The sequence below is a fragment of the Bos taurus genome, chromosome 25 (assembly GCF_002263795.3).
Source record: "Bos taurus isolate L1 Dominette 01449 registration number 42190680 breed Hereford chromosome 25, ARS-UCD2.0, whole genome shotgun sequence".
Lineage (NCBI taxonomy): Eukaryota > Metazoa > Chordata > Mammalia > Artiodactyla > Bovidae > Bos > Bos taurus.
The window spans coordinates 34,233,396-34,254,234 of NC_037352.1; the positions used below are offsets into that span (position 1 = coordinate 34,233,396).

The 20,839-nt window shown below is 48.1% G+C and overlaps 1 protein-coding gene across 15 annotated transcripts in view; it reads right to left on the reverse strand.

Annotated features, from left to right (window-relative positions):
* The window catches only part of STYXL1 (serine/threonine/tyrosine interacting like 1), a 32,713-nt gene that overhangs the window by 11,099 nt on the left and 775 nt on the right, over positions 1-20,839 (reverse strand). For 2 of the 15 annotated variants that reach the window (XM_024984810.2, XM_024984812.2), the window contains exons 2-6: positions 12,615-12,718; positions 11,648-11,709; positions 10,826-10,955; positions 8,228-8,329; positions 7,922-8,067 (exon numbers count right to left, since the gene is read on the reverse strand). In XM_024984810.2, coding sequence (XP_024840578.1) covers positions 7,922-8,067; positions 8,228-8,329; positions 10,826-10,955; positions 11,648-11,709; positions 12,615-12,718 — 544 coding nt within the window. The other 13 variants (XM_024984811.2, XM_024984813.2, XM_024984816.2 and 10 more) reach the window with 13 other exon arrangements.

Below are 20,839 nucleotides of genomic sequence, written 5' to 3' on the forward strand. Positions count from 1 at the left end.
CAATTTAATTTAAAAAATTACGTCAAAAAAATTAAAAACAAAACTACCATTTGATCCAGCAATCCCACTTTTGGTATATATCTGAAGGAAATGAAATGACCATCTTAAAGATAGATCTGCACCCCACATGATCATTTGAGCATTATTCACAAAAGAGACAGAAATGACCTAGAAGTCCATCAATGGATGAATGGATAAAGAAAATATGGCATGTATATACAATGGAATGCTGTTCAGCCATAAAAAGGAAGGAAATCTTGTCATTTGTGACCACATGAATGGAATTTGAGGGCACTGTCCTGAGTGAATAAGTAAAAAAAAAAAAAAAAACATTGCATGATCTCATTCACATGTGAAACTCTGAAAAAGCAAAACTCATGGTATTTCCAGGGCCTGAGGGGGTGGGTAAAATGGGGAGACATTCAGTCAGTTCAGTTCAGTCGCTCAGTCGTGTCCGACTCTTTGCAACCCCATGAATCGCAGCACGCGAGGCCTCCCTGTCCATCACCAACTCCCGGAGTTCACTCAGACTCACGTCCATCGAGTCAGTGATCTCATCCTCTGTCATCCCCTTCTCTTCCTGCCCCCAAGCCCTCCCAGCATCAGAGTCTTTTCCAATGACTCAACTCTTCGCATGAGGTGGCCAAAGTACTGGAGTTTCAGCTTTAGCATCATTCCCTCCAAAGAAATCCCAGGGCTGATCTCCTTCAGAATGGACTGGTTGGATCTCCTTGCAGTCCAAGGGACTCTCAAGAGTCTTCTCCAACACCACAGTTCAAAAGCATCAATTCTTCGGCGCTCAGCCTTCTTCACAGTCCAACTCTCACATCCATACATGACCACAGGAAAAACCATAGCCTTGACTAGACGAACCTTTGTTGGCAAAGTAATGTCTCTGCTTTTCAATATGCTATCTAGGTTGGTCATAACTTTCCTTCCAAGGAGTAAGCGTCTTTTAATTTCATGGCTGCAGTCACCATCTGCAGTGATTTTGGAACCCAGAAAAATAAAGTCTGACACTGTTTCCACTGTTTCCCCATCTATTTCCCATGAAGTGATGGGACCAGATGCCATGATCTTCGTTTTCTGAATGTTGAGCTTTAAGCCAACTTTTTCACTCTCCACTTTCACTTTCATCAAGAGGCTTTTGAGTTCCTCTTCACTTTCTGCCATAAGGGTGGTGTCATCTGCATATCTGAGGTTATTGATATTTCTCCCGGCAATCTTGCTTCTTCCAGCCCAGCATTTCTCATGATGTACTCTGCATATAAGTTAAATAAGCAGGGTGACAATATACAGCCTTGATGTACTCCTTTTCCTATTTGGAACCAGTCTGTTGTTCCATGTCCAGTTCTAACTGTTGCTTCCTGACCTGCATACAAATTTCTCAAGAGGCAGGTCAGGTGGTCTGGTATTCCCATCTCTTGAAGAATTTTCCACAGTTTATTGTGATCCACACAGTCAAAGGCTTTGGCATAGTCAGTAAAGCAGAAAGAGATGTTTCTCTGGAACTCTCTTGCTTTTTCCATGATCCAGAGGATGTTGGCAATTTGGTCTCTGGTTCCTCTGCCTTTTCTAAAACCAGCTTGAACATCAGGAAGTTCACGTTCACATATTGCTGAAGCCTGGCTTGGAGAATTTTGAGCATTACTTTACTAGCGTGTGAGATGAGTGCAATTGTGCGGTAGTTTGAGCATTCTTTGGCATTGCCTTTCTTTGGGATTGGAATGAAAACTTACTTTTTCCAGTCCTGTGGCCACTGCTGAGTTTTCCAAATTTGCTGGCATATTGAGTGCAGCACTTTCACAGCATCATCTTTCAGGATTTGGAATAGCTCAACTTGAATTCCCTCACCTCCACTAGCTTTGTTCGTAGTGATGCTTTCTAAGGCCCACTTGACTTCATATTCCAGGATATCTGGCTCTAGGTGAGTGATCACACCATTGTGATTATCTGGGTCGTGAAGATCTTTTTTGTACAGTTCTTCTGTGTATTCCTGCCACCTCTTCTTAATATCTTCTGCTTCTGTTAGGTCCATACCATTTCTGTCCTTTATTGAGCCCATCTTTGCATGAAATGTTCCTTTGGTATCTCTGATTTTCTTGAAGAGATCTCTAGTCTTTCCCATTCTGTTGTTTTCCTCTATTTCTTTGCATTGATCTCTGAAGAAGGCTTTCTTATCTCTTCTTGCTATTCTTTGGAACTCTGCATTCAGATGCTTATATCTTTCCTTTTCTCCTTTGCTTTTCGCTTTTCTTCTTCTCACAGGTATTTGTAAGGCCTCCCCAGACAGCCTTTTTGCTTTTTTGCATTTCTTTTCCATGGGGATGGTCTTGATCCCTGTCTCCTGTAGAATGTCACGAACCTCAGTCCATAGTTCATCAGGCACTCTATCTATCAGATCTAGTCCCTTAAATCTATTTCTCACTTCCACTGTATAATCATAAGAGATTTGATTTAGGTCATACCTGAATGGTCTAGTGGTTTTCCCTACTTTCTTCAATTTCAGTCTGAATTTGGCAATAAGGAGTTCATGATCTGAGCCACAGTCAACTCCTGGTCTTGTTTTTGTTGACTGTATAGAGCTTCTCCATCTTTGGCTGCAAAGGATATAATCAATCTGATTTCGGTGTTGACCATCTGGTGATGTCCATGTGTAGAGTCTTCTCTTGTGTTGTTGGAAGAGGGTGTTTGCTATGACCAGTGCATTTTCTTGGCAAAACTCTATTAGTCTTTGCCCTGCTTCATTCTGTATTCCAAGGCCAAATTTGCCTGTTACTCCAGGTGTTTCTTGACTTCCTACTTTTGCATTCCAGTCCCCTATAATGAAAAGGACATCTTTTGGGGGGTGTTAGTTCTAAAAGGTCTTGTAGGTCTTCATAGAACCGTTCAACTTCAGCTTCTTCAGCGTTACTGGTTGGGGCATAGACTTGGATTACTGTGATATTGAATGGTTTGCCTTGGAAACGAACAGAGATCATTCTGTCGTTTTTGAGACTGCATCCAAGTACTGCATTTTGAACTCTTGTTGACCATGATAGCTACTCCATTTCTTCTGAGGGATTCCTGCCTGCAGTAGTAGATATAATGGTCATCTGAGTTAAATTCACCCATTCTAGTCCATTTTAGTTCGCTGATTCCTAGAATGTCGACGTTCACTCTCGCCATCTCTTGTTGTGGATGTGACTGGTGATAGAAGCAAGGTCCGATGCTGTTCTGGGGATCTAATGTACAGCATGGTGACTACAGTTAACAACACAGTATTATATACTTGAAATTTTAACAAAATTTCTAGAAAGTACATCTTAAATGTTTCATCGCTCACACACACATAAATGGTAATTGTGTGAGGTGATGGATGTGCTCATTTTACTATGGTAATCATCTTGCAACATATGAAGTGAAAGTGTTAGTTGCTCAGTCCTGTCTGACTCTGTGGGACCCCATGGACTATAGCCCTCCAGGCTCCTTTGTCCATGGGATTCTCCAGGCAAGAATACTGGAGTGGGTAGCCATTCTCTTCTCCAGGAGATCTCCCTGACCCAGAGATCAAACCCAGGTATCCTGCATGTCAGGCAGATTCTCTACCATCTGAGCCACCAGGGAAGTGGCAACATATATGTGTATCAAATCATGTTGTATGCCTTATACTTACACAGTCTTATATGTCAATTATACCTCAATAAAGCTGGGGGGCTGGATCACAAAATTTGAGTGTTTCCAAGGAAAGATTATTAGAGCACCCATCAGGTGGTTAGAAACAATTATTAATAAAAATAATTATTAAACAATTATTAATGAGACTTATAAACAAGCCAGAGAAGCACACCAGTCTAAGACTGTTCTCAAAGCATGCCTCCAGAACTAATGAAAATTCCCCTAATGGTTCCTTGGGTGACCTCTTGTAGTTCAGATGTCTGTAATAAAACAGTGGATACTTGTTTATTGTTGGCATAGACTGAAAACTTACTTGTTATATTTAGGAATATAAAACCTAGGCATAACCTCACAAGAAAAAAAGAAAAAGAAATCCACTAGCATTGAATAAATTGATGTTTATTGAATATGATCTGGTGGTGGTGGTGGTTGTTCAGTCGCTGAGTTGTGTCTCTTTGTGACCCCATAGACTGTATGTAGCATGCCAGGCTTCCCTGTCCTTCACTGTATCCCAGAGTTTGCTCAGGCTCATGTCCATTGAGTCAGTGATGCTATCTAGCCATCTCATCCTCGGCTGCCCTCTTCTCCTTCTACCTTCAATCTTTCTCAGCATCAGGCTCTTTTCCAATGAGTTGGCTCTTTGCATCATTGGCCAAAGTTGTTGGAGCTTCCACTTCAGCATCAAATTTGGAAAACTCAGCTGTGGCCACAGGACTGATTTCATTCCAATCCCAAAGCAGGGCAATGCCAAAGAATGTTCAAACTGTCTAGAAACCCCCTATTTTTCACCAGTTTTCCATAGGAAATGCTAACCAATATAATTTTAAAGGTCAAACCAGTTCTAAACCACCTCTGGCTCCAAGTTCAACTCAGAAACAACATCTTAAGACCTCAAGCTAGTGTGCAGCCCACGTGCGCCTTTCAGAGCCTTGTGGCTTCAGCACACCTCCCCTCCCAGTGAACCCCCCACCAGCCCACACTCGTCCAAAACTGTCGACCTCAAAAGCTTTTTTATCAATAAGCAGACACCACTCCGAGTCAACCCCCAAGTCTGTGAGACATTCGGCCCTTCCACATGCGGGCAGGCAGGCCCACCACCTGCAAATGTGACCCAAAGCGCTCCCCAGGGTTCTGGGTGACCACCCCCTCAGGACGCTCCGCTTGCTGGAGCCAAGTGGACTCCTCCTGGTTTCACCTGGAGAATCTCACTCAGTCTCACCACAAATCTGTCAAGGATCTTCCTGATGCTTTCGAACCAGCCTACTTTCCCAATAGTTTTAAGGACCATGGGGGAGTGGGTGTGACATGGATAAAAAAATGCTCTGCTCTAAACAGCCACTGCCTGTTAATTCTAGAGGACACAGTTTTGATAACCACGTCAACAAATGTAAGAGAAACCAGTATCACATACTAACGTGTCCAAATTGAGCCCACTGCTTTCTCCCGACACAGCTATAGTCCATGGGGTCACAAATAGTTGGACATGACTTAGTGACTAGACAACAACATATAAAACAGGAAATTAGAAGTCACTCTGTCTAAAGTAGAGGGGCCATCTCAGAGTCTAAACTCCGTGCCTCCATCCCCCTGGTAGGAGTTCCTTGGGGAGCAGCAGAGACACGTCTGCTTCATAACGTGTCAAAACACATAACAGGAAGGGAGTGGGGCTTTCATTCTTGCCCCTGAATTAGTAACAAAAGTCCCGAAGTAGGGAGAAGCCAATCTAGGAACGTACATCCTACGAGGGCCTTGAACAAGCAGCATAGAACTCACCTGTCCAGGCCCTGCTAGATACCACCCCATCCCTCTTCCCAAACTACCTAAGAAGATGGGGCAAGGACCAGTCTCAGGGGTATACACGTCAGAACTGACCGAACTGTACATTCTAAGTATGTGCTGTTTTAACCTATGCCAATTCCAACTTCCTAAAGCTTTAAAAGAAAATAAAGGGGCTTTTGTGGTGATCCAGTGGTTAAGAATCTGCCTGCCAATGGTGAGGACAAGGGTTTGATCCCTGATCTGGGAAGATCCCACGTGCCACGGGATAACTAAGCCCATGCACTGCAACTACTGAAGCCCGTGCTCCGCAAAAAGAGAAGCCCCTGCAATGAGAGGCCCAAGCACCGCAACAAGAGCAGCCCCTGCTCTCCGCCCATGCACAGCAGCAAAGACCACTGCAGCCAAAAGTGAATATTAAAAAAAAGAAAAAGAAAGAAGGTGAGTTATGAGCATGTCATGTTTGCAGACAAGAAAGGCCCTCTTTCGTCCCTGCAAAGCCAGTAAGGACGCTCCTCTGGGAGAAAAGAGGGGTGCCTGGGGGGCCCGGGAAGACTGGCTGTACAGCTGCTGAGCTAAGAATCACAGTTCAGCGGAAGGTGACGAAGTGCCCTGGAGAGCGTCACACGCATACCCTGTGTTTGGGAACAGGTATGACCCCAGGCGTGGGTCCCCGCCTTTTCGCACGGGCTGGCTGGAGCAGCCGTGCCAGCAAGGCCAGGAGCAGCCTCATTCCCATCATCACACCCTCCGGGGGCTCATTCTGGGCTTCAGGTGAAGGAATGTGGATGGGGTGGGAGGTCGTGAGCTGCCAAGGGAAGGGAAGGGACCTGGGGGCATTCCTGTCAGGAATTCTCAGCTGGCTCTCTCTGAAGGATCCTTGGTAACAGATGGAAAGGAAACCAGCCTCAAAGGCCATCATCTGTGGCACACAGAACCAGGCGGGGCAAAATGAGAAGAAAGCACGTCCCCACCACTGATAAGCAGCCAGTCACACAAGACAGGGCCCACCCGGACCCCCAGCACCAAAGGGACCAGGACAGGAAGAGGGGAAGTAAGGAGGTATCCCTGAAGCTATCATACACTCCTCCCCATTCCCAGTCCCGAGCCCACAGACAATGGAAAGCTGCCCAACTCCAGGAAGGGAGAAGAAAGAAGACCTGGGTTGAGGCTAAACTAGTCTAGCCTGTACTGGACTGTTTTATTCCCTTTTAAAAAATTATTTCAAAAGTAGAGAGAATAATGTAACAAACCTCTGGATCTCTCACCCTTCAGCAAGCATTCATTATCAACTAATGGCCCATTTTGTTTCATATGTACCTCCAACTTCCCGACCCTCCCCAGATTATTTTGAAGGACATTCTAGACATCATGTTATTTTCATTATAAATATCTCATTATGTATCTCTAAAAGATAGAGACTCGCGTTTTCAGAAACATAGCCATAATAATGTCATCACAACCTTAAAAAATATATAATAATAATTCCTTGCTGTTCAGTCGCTCAGTCATGTCCGACTCTTTGTGACCCCGTGGACTGCAGCACACCAGGCTTCCCTGTCCATCACCAACTCCCAGAGCTTGCTCAGACTCATGTCCATCGAGTCGGTGATGCCATCCAACCCTCTCATCCTCTGTCGTCCCCTTCTCCTCTTGCCCTCAATCTTTCCCAGCATCAGGGTCTTTTCCAATGAGTCAGCTCTTCGCATCAGGTGGAACTCCTTACTATCACCAAATTCCAGTTCCTAGGCACACTTCTCCAGTTGTTTTATAATATGATGAAACTGAAATTTTTCATAACCGAGAGTGGTTGGAAAGTATGTTATCGGCCCATGATGCTGCCCACGGCGAGTGAGAGCACGGCTGAAGTAATCGCTAGAAAGAATGAGACCCCTGCAGGTCCACATTCCACTTCACTCCTGACTCTTCAAGAAACCGGATGCTATGAAATCCCCGCAGGGAGTGCCCCTGTCTGCCTGTCACTGCATCCCAGTGCTCACCTTATTCACCCTCTGGTTTGGCTCCGGACACCTTGCATAACACCTCGGCCACACCTTGTCACAACCCTGGTCTCCCCCACTAGACAAAGGAATCCTTGTAGGCAGGGGCTGCTCTCTCACCCTTTCGTTGTATCCTCTGGACCCAGCCAGGGTTCGTGAGGCCAGACGGCTAAGGATGGCCCCGCCTGTGTGGCTTTGACCACAGCCCATCACCCAGAACCCCCGCCGCGGATCCCTGCTCTCTAAACCGGCCTCATTGATGAAACACCACACTGGCTCTGCCTCCATCTGGCACTTATAATTCATCACACTGGACTGGACTGCACCTCCTGGCTGCCCGAGTTCATTCCCAAGCCTCCGTCAACACCTCTTCCACCTTTTCCACGTCATCTGTCTCCTGCTTCTCCAGCCCTGCTCTCGACCCCTTCGGCCCCCAGGGAAAGGCCCCACTCCCGCCCGAGCCTGCCTGTGCTCGGTGCGCAGCTTGCCTGAGGCATCCAGATGATCTTCTGTGTCCGGAAGAAGTGATACATGGCCGAGAAGAGCTCGTAGCCTCCTCTCAGGATAAGGACGGGGTGGCGCGTGAGGTGGGTCAGGGCTCTGCCACACTCAACAGCCGCTCCAAGCACTATTCCTAAGAGCAGAGACCAAAGAGATGACTGTCCCCTCTGTGCTCACCGTGTGCCTAGAGGCCCAGTGGGCAGGCACTTCACTCTGGAAAACAATTATCGAGGAAACTGAAGTGAATATAAATAGAGATGAAAGCTACAATTAAAATTTAAAAAGCGATTCACCACCGAGTAAGCTGATCTTTGTCTGTAAACTCCAAGATTTCCTTTTCGTTTCCATACTGTTGCAAGGAAGGACGATCCAAGACAAGTGAAGTGTGCGCGTGCCTATGAAAGCGACAGTCGCTGGGTCATGTCCAACTCTGTGACCACACAGACTATACTCATGGAATTCTCCAGGCCAACACCAGTGTGGGTAGCCTTTCCCTTCTGCGGGGGATCTTCCCAACCCAGGTCTCCCACATTTCAGGTGGATTCTTTACCAGCTGAGCCACATATATGTATATACAATATCATAAATGATATACCACACAATTCATTCATTTAAAGTATATAAATTAACGTTTTTAATGTATTTCCAGTTATGCAACCATCACTGCGGTCAATTTCAGAACATTTTAATCACCTCCAAGAGAAACCATGTACCAGTTAGGGGGTTTCATTTCTCACTTCCCTGCAAACATTCAGCTCTAAGCAACCACTAACCTAATTTCTTACGGCTCGACCTATTTTGGACATTTTATAGAAATGGAATTGTATAAATGTGGCGTTCTGCATCTGGTTTCTTTCACTGGGCATGATGTTGTCAAAGTTCATCTATGCTGCAGCCAGTGTCAGCACTCCATCCTTTTTCACAGCTGAATAATATTCCTCTGTGTGGCTCTCCATGTCTGGTTTATCCACTGATCTGTTGATGACTATTTCAGGTGTTCCCATTTTGTGGCTATTATCAGACTGCCAGGAACACCCATGTACAAGGTTTCGTGTGCACATGTTCAACTTCTCTCTAGTATACACTATGGACAAAGAATGTTGCTTGCCATATCAGTAAACAAAGAACACTGTGGCCATCAAGCCACTGGCCACTGCGGTCGTCCCTGACTGTGCAACCTTCCCCGAGTAAGCAAATCATCAGAGTGTGGTTTTGGGATTTGTTGTTCTGTGATTGTGATTTCTTACTGAGTAAGGATGGCGACTCCGTAGTGCTAAAGTGAGGTCAGGTACAGAGTGTAGAGGGGATTGTTTTCACCGACCACCATTTCCTAGGACTTCAGGGTTCAGCCGACAATCCTAGGATTGCAGACCAGGGACGAGTGTAGCAAAGAGGGGACAATTTCCTGGCTAAGGGCCTCCTGGGAAAACTGGTGTTATTACAGGCGGAAGCCTAACGCCACCCAGTGGCCACTGGTATGAGTGCCCAGCCCATGGAACTCATCCACCCCTATCGGTCACTGAGCCGGCCGGCAGCAGCAACGCGTGGTCAGCCCAAAGCAGGGGCTGAATGGAGAATGCAGCGGAGCCTCAGTGAAGCAGACTGGAACTGGCCGCGGTCCAGCTCGAGGATGAAGTGACTGTTCTCCAGGATCACTCGGGTTTGAATCCTGGCCCCACCACTTACTAGGTGTGGTGGTTTAAAAACTCTTCCCACAAACGCTTTCAAATGCTTCCCTTTAGTTTAATTCCCCTCTCCTGTAGGGGTTGGAGAAGGAAATGGCAACCCGCTCCAGTGTTCTTGCCTGGAGAATCCCAGGGACAGGGGAGCTTGGTAGGCTGCCGTCTATGGGGTCACACAGAATCGGACACGACTGAAGCGACTTAGCAGCAGCAGCAGCAGCCTGTAGGGGTGGGCTGTACTCAGTGACTTGCTTCTAATGAACAGAATGTGACCTAGTATTTCCATCTCAAGACCAGGTCATAAATAGGCGCGTAGCTGTCCCCTTCTCTCCCTCTGTCTTGGCCCATTCCCTCTGGGGAAACCAGCTGCCCTGTCGTGAGGCCGTCTAAGCAGCCCTCTGCATAAGTTCGTGCAGTGAGGAACAGAGGACTCCTGGCTATTCCCACGGGAGTGACCATCTCGGAGGCATGTCATCCTGGCCCCATCTCACCTTCTCGGGACAGCAGCCTGGCTGACGTCATGTCTACAGCCTCAGGATAGGCAAGAATCTCCCAGCTAAGTGCTCCCGAATGCCACAGAAACAAGCAGACAACTAACGATTATGGTATTAAACTACTGACTTTGGGGGTAATTTGTTACATAGCAGTAGAAACCCACGGTCCCAGACATGGGGAACGACTTATTTCACCTTCCTGGACTCCAGTTTCCTCCCCTATAAAACAGAGACGTTACTTACTAGGAGACCGCTCTCCACGGCCTTTCATGTTTCTACATGTCCTCTGAACAAAGGCGCTGGCTTTTCAAGGATATCTGTGTAATAAACAGCCTCGGATGATAGAGACAGTTCCTCCCTCCAGAGTCAAGGGCAGGCAGGCTTTCTGCATGTTTGTTAGAAAAGATTTAGGCCCCCTAAGCTCAGAGGTCTCTAACACCACCACCCACTGTCTTCTGGCCACTTTTATTGCTCTGAGAAATAAAGTCTTTTATCTCTGAGCCAGGAGCTTCAGGTCTTGTGCCAGCATCCATGAAACCATGGCAGGCTTACTTGTCACCTTGCAAAGAAGGAAACAACCCAGACCCTTCCCAGGTTCTGACACTGCCATGCCCATAGGGCTGCTCTGTAGAGGTGGCCCAGGCAGAGCTCCCGGCATGTGGCAAAGGCGCTCAGTAGCTTAACTCTTCGTCCTGCTGCTCTGGTAAAGACTCACTGTGCTTGCCGTCATCAGTGCTGTCGTCTTTCAGCATTAGCTCCAGGGAGATGGTGTTGTTATCGTATACCACACAGTATTCCACACACTCCAGATCCACAGACTCCGGGATTAGATATTTGCCTGCCCTCTAAAGAAACCACCGGAGAAGCCTGTTGGCAGGTGGGTTAGGCTGAGCCCACACGCCCTGCACACCAGCACTGGGAGGAGCCCAGGTGGGACAGCTCCCCCTTCCTTGACTACACACAGGCCCGGAAGCCCTGAGAGTGGACCAGAGAGGCTGCCACGTTCCAAGAGTCTTCCACACCCATGGTTCCCCCTGGGAGAAGCTGTCCACGGCTGACTGGACCAGAGATGATACCCTGGCCAAAGAAAAGTGGTCTAGTGACCAGCCCACAGCTGATTAGGAGCCCTGGCACAGGTGCTGAGAGAGCAGCTGCGGCCACTGGAACTACTGACATCCTCTGGAGAAGGGTGTGGGCGATGGAGACCAAATCCAAAATCTGCCGTGAAGAGGGAAGTAAGCAGACAGGCCTGAATGGGCAAAAGTCACAACCCCAGGGTTCATAACATTGCCTGGCACATCAAAGAATTAAATAAACATTTCTTAATGAAGCTGTTGACCATGGGGGACAGGGAGAGGCCTCAGGGAGTATGTGACAGTGTCAGAGACCCTTGTGGTGGACACACGGGGTCCTGCCCCTGCCGCCCACGGTGTCCAGTAGGAGGTGCCCCTCCTGGACCTCGGATAAACCCTCCCATTCTTCCGGCCCTCCAGTAAGGTAGCCCGTCCGCCCCACATTCGGACCCTTGTCAGCATACCTTCTTCACAAGGAGTGCTGTAATCACGTGGCTTTCATCATACTCCCGTTTGGACCGCACATCTGAAAAGGAAAAGCATCGAATGAGTAACTGCTTTTGCAAAGGAACACGTGACCAATGAGAGCGCTAAAATACGTTAAAGTAAAACAATGAGCCACAAACAGACATAATAGCTCTAATACAAATAACCAACAAAATCTTGTATCCAGAATTTGTAAAGAACTTAGAAATCAATGGGGGAAAAAAACTACATCTGAAGACATCTTTACCTTCAGATACAGCTCAAGAGTACCTCCAAGGCTGACTCCAGCCCTTGTGAAGTGTCTGCCTGAGGACACTCAAGGCCGCCAAAGAACTTACTGCTTGCTCCAGCTGGCACCTGAAGACAGGGCCCCTGCCCCCGCCTCTGAGGAGGGTAGAGCCTAGCTTCGATAAGCACCAGTTAGCGAGCCCCCTTAGGTCTCACATGGTCCAACTCCCACCCAGTTCGTAGTTTTCACTTCCCTGACTCTGAGCCCCACATTCCCCTTCTCTACTCCCTCATTCTCCATAGCAAAGGCCTCTGTGCAAACTGGAGTCCTGTTCACTCTGGGCTCCTCCCTATTGCAATAGTACACTACCGATTAAATTAGATCATTAAATCAGAATTTAATGATCTAATAACAAAAATGAACTAACTACACTCTAGCTCCATGCAACAACATAAGTGAATCTTCATCGCATAGTCTTGAGCAAAGGTCAGAGACATGGTCTATCTGGCTTAAAAACAAGTGAAACTGGGACTTCCCTGGTGGTCCAGTGGTTAAGAAGCCCTCTTCCAAAGCAGGGGGTGCAGGTTCGATCCCTAAGATTCCACATGCTGTGGAACCACTAAGCCCTCACACTACAACTAGAGAGTCTGCCCACCGCCACGGAAGACCCCACCTGCCACAGCTAAGACCTACACACCCATAAATAAAGTACTCACCCAATAAACAGAGGTAGTTGGGTTCAGTTAATCTGGATAGTTTTGTGACCTGATTCAAGATGTTATAAAGCTCTGTTGGTTCACACAAAACCAAACCGGTCATCCTACAGGAAAGAATCCATAACGTATTAATAAAAGCTCAGTGAAGTGAAAGTCGCTCAGTTGTGTCCAACTCTTTGCGACCCCATGGACTATTCAGTCCATGGAATTCTCCAGGCCAGAATATTATTGAGTGGGTAGCCTTTCCCTTTTCCAGGGGATCTTCCCAACCCAGGGATCGAACCCAGGCCTCCCGCATTGCAGGTGGATTCTTTAGCAGCTGAGCCACAAGGGAAGCCCAAGAATACTGGCGTGGGTAGCCTATTCCTTCTCCAAGGGATCTTCCCAACCCAGGAATTGAACCACAGTCTCCTGCATTTCAGGCAAATTCTTTACCAACTGAGCTATCAGGGAAGCCCAAAAGCTTAGTACATCTTTCTATTTTAGATGAAGGACTACCAAGTAAGATAATTAAACTTTCTTAACATGTGTTCAAACAAAGGTGAAAATAATCACCAAAGTGATCAAGGAAACTTCAAAAACTGAAAGTGAAATGTGTGTAGGGGAGATAAACATTGCACACAACATATCTGAATAAAACAGGTTGTAAAACAGTCACCAATTCATTTCTTCTTTCAGTAAATCATCACTGAACACCTACTACATGCCAGGCACTGGAAATAACTGTGGTCAACTAGACCCACCCTCATGAAGATTACAGTCAAGCGTGGAATGCAGACATTGGACCAAAAAATACTTCGTTAAGCAGGGAAAGCATTATAAAAGGGTCAGCATCCAGTGTCACAGGAGGTGCCAACAGGAGGGCCTCGCCTAGTCGGGGGATGGGTGGTCAGAGAAGGGCTGTCTGAGATGTGATTGCTGAGACAGGAGCTTAGGCAAGACTTAGGCAGGTGGAGGAGGGAGAGAGGATGAAGGAGGTGGGGACACTCCTGAGAGCAGGAGGGAACTTAGCACCTGAGGTTTCCAAAGGAGCCTGGGGTGACGACAGTGGGAAGAGAGTGATGACGGAGACCCTGGGGAGGCTGGTGCAGGTCCCTTGTGAGGGGCCTTGTGGGCTTATTGTAAAGATCGTGGTGCTTCGTGGAAGGTGGCTCATCGCTCACTGGTACTGACAGAACTGCCCGGCCAGCCTGGGCTGTGGCTCCTGCTTACAGGGCTGCTCTTGGTTCCTGGGCACAACAGTCTCTGCTGCCCCCGGACACTGAGGGGAGAAGGCCTGTGCAGAAGCTTCCTGCAAGGAGGTTACCTTTTAGCCGGGGTGGGAGCGACCAGGAGCAGCCAGCAGACCTCTGCAGGCCAGTCAAGTCCAGGGACAATCTTGCTCAAGTGGACAGTTAGGGTCCACTTCAGAATTGCCAATACGATGCTCCCCAGAAAGGCTAACCCCTCATCTTGGGCCCTGAACCTTCTCGCCTCCTCCAGCACCTCAGTTCTCAGCCTCCCCTCCAACACCATCAGTTTCGGTCTCCATGTAGGTCATTCCCAGTGGCGTGCCAGCATCCTCCGTGCCTGTCTCTGTTCCCTTTGTCACCTGAGACCTTTCAAAGGGATATGTCTACACGGCCTCCACTTCCTCACCTCTGAACTCTAGACTGAACGCCTGTTGTGCCACTTATTCTTGGCTGCCTGACCTCAGGGAATAATTAGCCTTTTTGTGCCTCAGTTTCTGCCTCTGTTAAATGGGGGTAAAAATAGTATTGCCATTTCTGTAGAACAAGGATAATAGTACTTGTTGTGTGTGGATCAATGAAATTACACACGGAAGACATTCTGAGCAGGGAGGAAGGGCTCGGTAACTGTTAGCTATTGGTACAAATTTCTCCCCTGGAACTTCTAACCCCAAACCACAGAAACTGCTCTTATCAAGGTCATCACAAATACTCCTCCTGCCTAATCCATTTAGTCATTCCTCTGTAACCCACTTGAATGCCTCCTTCCCCACTCTCCGCTCCCAGGACCCCCCACTCTCTAGGCTTCCCACTTCCCTCTCAGATGGCTCCAACTCTCCCCACGAGCACACCCTCAGACACAGTCATCTCCTCTCTTCTCTACCTACACTCTCACTCTGGGACAGAGCTTCTCAGCCTTGGTACCACTGACATGCGAGGCCAGGTAATTCTTGGTGGTGGGGCTGACCTGTGCACCACGGGATGTTTAGCAGGATCCCCAGCCCCTTCCAGCAGAAGCCAGTACCAACTCCCACCCTCCAATTACAAATGTTTCCAGACGTCACCAAATGTCCCCTGCAAGAAGGGCAAAGTCACCGTTAGTTGACAACCACCACTCCCCTAGAGTCTAGGGGATTCATCCAGTCCCTGGAAGACCCCCTGTATACCAATGACTCCCAAATCATAGCCTCTACTTGACCTCTCCACTGAGCTCCAGGCTCCATGTGGATGCCTGATAGGTAGCTCAAGTATAATGTAGCCAGAAAAGAAGGTTTAAATTACACAAGCCCACATCTCCAATATCTTCTTGTCTTTTAGTCTTCCCTGTCTCAATAAACAGCACCATTATCCACAAAGTTACTCGAGGTCACATGTCTAATCCCTCATTTCCCTCCCATTAGCTCCCATCTATTAGCTCTACAACCTCAATATATTGGGCTTCCCAGGTGGCTTCATAGTAAAGAATCTGCCTGCCAATGTAGGAGACGCAGGTTTGAGCCCTGGGTCGGGAAGATCCCCTGGCGAAGGAAATGCCAAGCCACTCTAGTATTCTTGCCTGGAAAACCCATGGATAGAGGAGCCTGGTGGGTTATAGTCCATGGGGTCCCAAAAGAGTCGGACATGACTTAGTGACTAAGCAACAACACCTAAATATATATATTCCAAGCCCATCTCCAGGGGGCTAGCAAAGTACTAGCATTCTAGACCAAAGTACTAGCATCTCTCTCCCAAGGACACAGTACTTGCCAATTGGGCTTTTTGCTTCTGCTTTCTCCCTATAGTCTAAACTTCACATGGCAGTCAGGGTGACCCTTGTGAAGTATGAGTTCATTGTCTTCACCTGTACTCACTCATTTGCTTATTTTTATCATCAGTCTCCTCATAGTGGAATGTATGGCTTATAAGAGTGGGGGCCTTGCCCTTCTGTTCACTGCAGTACCCCCACATGGTGCCCAGGATTTCTGATGCAGACCAATGCTCAGTCAGCACGTGTTTAACCAATACATTATTACTAGTCACCATTCCTGCCTTCACCAATGGGCCCATCCTGACCTAATGCCATACACCTAGATGCCACACACAGAGCCCTCCTAAAGGACCTCCCAACTCATCCCCCCAGGTCCTCTGCCTCTGAAAGTCCTGATCTCAGGCCATTTTGGAGGCGGTGAGCATCAGGGAATGGGGATGGACTCTGTGTCCAGTCCCCAAACTTCATGAAGCCAACCTAAAAGCGGGCTCCTAACATACCTGGTTGATCACTCAGAGTCCATCCTCACCCTCCCATCTGCTTCTCCCCATGACAACCTCCATCTCTTCATTCACTAGCTAACACACTGTCTCTGGGCTTTCAGGTAAAAACCTAGTCTAGCCCCAGGAATCAACTCCTTCTGACATCTCTCCTTCCCAAAGGGTGCACTCCCACTTGTCAGGCAAGATCTGCCTCACCTGCTGGCAAACCTCAGGAGGGTGTGCACTGTCCTGCCCCTAACAGCACACTCCTGAGAGAAGACGCAGCCCTGTAAGCCACAGTGAGAAGCGCCACTGGACTGGGCAGGCAGAGGACTGGACACAGCTAACAGCCCTTCCAGCGCAACTCCACACTCGTTTTTGTTTCTTTTTTTTTGGCTACACTGAGCATCAGGAGGCATCGTAGGTCCCTGACTCAGGATCAAACCTGTGCCCCCGCCAGTGGAAACATGGAGTCCTAGTCACTGGACCACCAGGGAATTCCTGCTCCAAACTCTGAAGGGTATGAGAGGTTCTTGGCTCCACCATTTAGGTCCTAAGAATAATTTGATATCGAACTTTTATATAGAACCATAAAACAAATACTGATGAGGTGCTAAGCCAGGCTTGTGCCCCACCTTCTGCTCCTGACATGGGTTCCTGGATATGCCCAAGCTCTGGACCCAGCTTTGCTTTCATTTCCCTGACCTCTGGCTGGCCCAGGGGACTGAAGCCTCTGCTCTCAACTCAGAACTGCCACCATCAGCATCTCAGCTCTTGGGAGCTCCTGGCCAGCAGCTCCAGGCTGCCTCTGCTGTCACCAGTCCACCACCTCCTCGTGCTCTGCTGGCATGTAACTTGGAAAGCCAAGTCCTTTGATGCCCAGCAGGGATGGGCCACAACTGAAAATTAAGCTATATAAACATAGTTCTGTTTTAAAATGTATGTCCCCAATTTCCAATATTCTAGGGTCCCTAGAGGGAAATAAAACTCTCATACAGGTTGGACAATTAAATCTTTCTAATTCTTCATTTTAGCTCCAAGGATATGAAAGATGTAAAATACTTCACTTGAGTAAAATACTTCACTTGTGGTACAATTTTAGGGTTGAAGAGAAGATAAGTTAGCACAGAATATGTGCACCTAAGAGCAAAACTTTGATAGCTCGTGACCGTGGTCCAAAGCCTCTCGCAAGGAACAAAATGGTCAGTATGCGTGCTTATGCGTGGCTCGCGTGGGGTGCAGCAAGGAGGGTATCGGTGTGTTTCCTATATTGTGCATAAAGATATACAATGAAGAATGAGAAAAATTAATCTATAGTGATAGAAATCAGGAAGTCAGGTATTTCTATTTTCTGGGGGACTGGGACATAAGGGAACTGTCTGGAATAAAGAAAATGTTCCTATAGCTTGTTTTGGGTGGTGGTTACAAGACTACAAACTGTCAAAACTATCAAACTGCACACTTAAGATCTGGATACTGTATCGTATGTAAACTATATGGCAGTTTTTGTAATCCCCTGAAATATGAGGACACTTCTCTACTTTGGGTGGGGATGGCCCAACAGAGAATTTGGGAGGTAAGGGTTCCCTGCCCTAGAGATGCTGACAGGGGCTGACTGACTTGGCAGGGATGGGGAGAAGTCCCACCCCCAGATGTAGCAGTGAACATGAGAATCTGACTCAAGTTCCTCTCCTGTGGCCTCAACTCTCCCCTCTACAGGGACAACTTCAGCCCTGGCCTCTCTCAGGAGTCTCAATCCCATACTGCCTCTTGGAGTAATCCCCCAAGTGTCCACTGACATTTTTATGTGGACAATTCATCACCACTTCCAATTCAGCCCATCTAAAATAGAGCTCTTTTTCTCCACACAGCTGTCCTTCCACACAACTTCTCTCAGGCTGAGTTCCCACAGCACTTTTATTTAAATCCAGATAGGCACAAACAATTCTTATCAATTCTTCCCCCTCCCTTATTGGCCCCACTTCCCCATTTCTAAAACTACCATCAAAACTCAGATTATGTATCATCTCCTAAGACTCTTGCTGGAGAAGGCAATGGCACCCCACTCCAGTACTCTTGCCTGGAAAATCCCATGAACGGAGGAGCCTGGTAGGCTGCAGTCCACGGGGTCGCTAGGAGTCGGACACGACTGAGCGACTTCACTTTCACTTTTCACTTTCATGAATTGGAGAAGGAAATGGCAACCCACTCCAGTGTTCTTGTCTGGAGAATCCCAGGGATGGGGGAGCCTGGTGGGTTGCCGTCTCTGGGGTCACACAGAGTTGGACATGACTGAAGACTCTTGCAGCACAGAAGCTACAAGAAGAACAAGGTTAGTCTCTCAAAATACTATGGAAGATAAGCCTTCTGAACAACCTCCCTGCCTTGCACATTTTCCCCTTGGAATCTTTGACATACCAAGGTCGGTCTAATCTTCCTCAAACACAGTTCTGGTGGCATCACAAAAGCCTCTGACAAACACTTGCTTCCCAAGCAATAAAACACAAACTTCTCCGCTAACATGCATAAACCCTACACAATCTGGGGTTTCCAGTCTTGTATCTAAAACCACTTGACTCTCCCCAAATTCAGAAACCCACTCTCAACCTGGTCAGGTGCTGGACAATACAGAGATAAAAGTACCTGACTGCACGATGCTTTCAGTTCCAGTGGTAAGATACAGGGGTAAACAATTAACAAGAGAACACAGTCAGTGATACAATAAAGGACACTGTTCTCATGTCCCAACTCCCAACAGAAATGATCTGTTCACTGTCCCCTCCTACAGGTTTTCCTTTGGGCTCTTTTCCCTTTCTTTCTCATCTGAACACTTTCTATTGTTAAATGCCCAACTCTCAGTGCCCCTCCTTTGGGAACTCCAAAGCCCACGTGCAAGGATCTCTCCCTCCTGTGGCGCTGAACGGTCTAACTCTTGTTCTTCCTTTACATCTTAGCTTAGATGTTTCATCCTCCAAAGTCCTCTCTCACACGGCCCCCACCTCCACCCCAAATCTGAGTTAGATAGTCCTCCTTTGTGAAGGAAAGCTACACGGCTCAAAATAGCCTGGAGTTAAAACTCCCCTCCAATGGTGGGGTCTTCCCCAGCATTCTATACAGAACAAAGAACTCCCCGACCCCCCCTCGCCCCCCGAAGGAAGGAATGGACGTTAAGATTGATTACGTCCAGCTCCCAGCCAGTCCCAGTCTTCAGCCGGCCTCAGGAATTCCTTGCCCTTGTTGTTAAAAGTTAACTAATCCAAACAATCTTGAAGAAAAACAGCCCCCTCGAGACAATGTATTTCCGCATCCATGTTGCCTGTATACCTCCTCTTTTCTCCACTTAGGGCAGCAGCTCACTCATCTGACTGCTGCCCCTTCTCACCTCATTAAAGGTGATCTGTTCCTGTAGAGTATAGGTCTCATTCTTTCTCCAAACCTCGCTTTCTCTGACTCCCTTAACGTACACTTTGTGTTCCCACAGCCCCTCATAATTCTCTAGTGTTGCCCATATCATGCTGCTTGCAATGTACCTGTCTCACTAGACTGTGAGCTCCTTAAAGGCAGAAAATGTGTGGATCCTCGCTCACCTGTGAAGCAAGTGATCTTAGTAGCTCAATGAACAAACGGAAAGGAGGCAGGGAAGAGTAAGCCCGTCATCACGCGCACCCTCCTACTTGTATGTTCGTCAGTACTTGGGCTAACTGTTCTTTTTCACCTCCTGCTACCCCGTTCCCAAGTAGGCTGTCATCGGTTCCCCCTCACTGGGTTTGCACACTTCTCCAAGGTAACAACCTGCAACACACCGATCTGCCCCACTTGACCCTGAACTTTTGGAGGGCAAGGAGGTCTCTGCACCCCCAGAAAATAGCAGCAGGACAAACGAAGCTTCTGAGTATACTGATACATTTGAATGGAAAGCTTCCAGTGAGCAAAAACCATGTCTTCACTTTGTCTGTGGTAGACTCTGAACAAATCCACTAACTGTGCTCAACATGGTTTCTTGGCTCCTAAAGCTGAAACGATGTGGCCAGGTTGACAGCATTGCTGGGCCGACCAGAGGTGAAGGGACGGCGTGACTTTGCAAGTTTTATCACCTGGATATCTGTTACCGCATCTATAAACTCTAGCGATGAGTCAGTGCTCAGGGTCTGTCATTCTCGGGAGTGGTGTCCCTAAAGCTTTGTAAACTTAATAGAAGGTCCTGGGCATCATGAGGAACGACAAGTGGACGGACTGTGTGTAATCAGGGGTGGTGCACAGGATTGACAAATTAGAGGAGCCCCCATCCTCCACCTCAATCCCGGGGCTCTCAACCTCCCCTCCCCCATTTCCTTTCCAGAGCTTTCCAGAGTTCGGAGCCCCTCCAGTCCCCAGGGACAGGATGGGTGGGTTTGGCTGAGCTGGCGGAGGGGAAGAGCGGCTCGGATCGCACCCATTCCGTCGGGCCTCCGACCTGACCTCGGCCGGTCGCCCTGTCAGAGCCTCTGTCTGGGGCCCCACCTGCAAAATGGCTCCTCTAAGGCTCTCCAAGCCTACAGCCCGTCTTCTTCCACCTCTCGAGTGCGGACTCTCCCTCCCACTCTGACCGCGTCTCCCTCACAGGCCGCACGCAACACGACCAGCGCTATGACCCAGCCCAGGACTGCGCTCCGGGAAGCACCCTTCTGCGGGCCTCCTAGAAAGCCCGGATGTGGCCGAGATACCGCGAGAGCTGGGACGTGGGGGCGCCGGAAGCAGCGCCGCTCTCGCGAGACAAGGGGGAGCAGC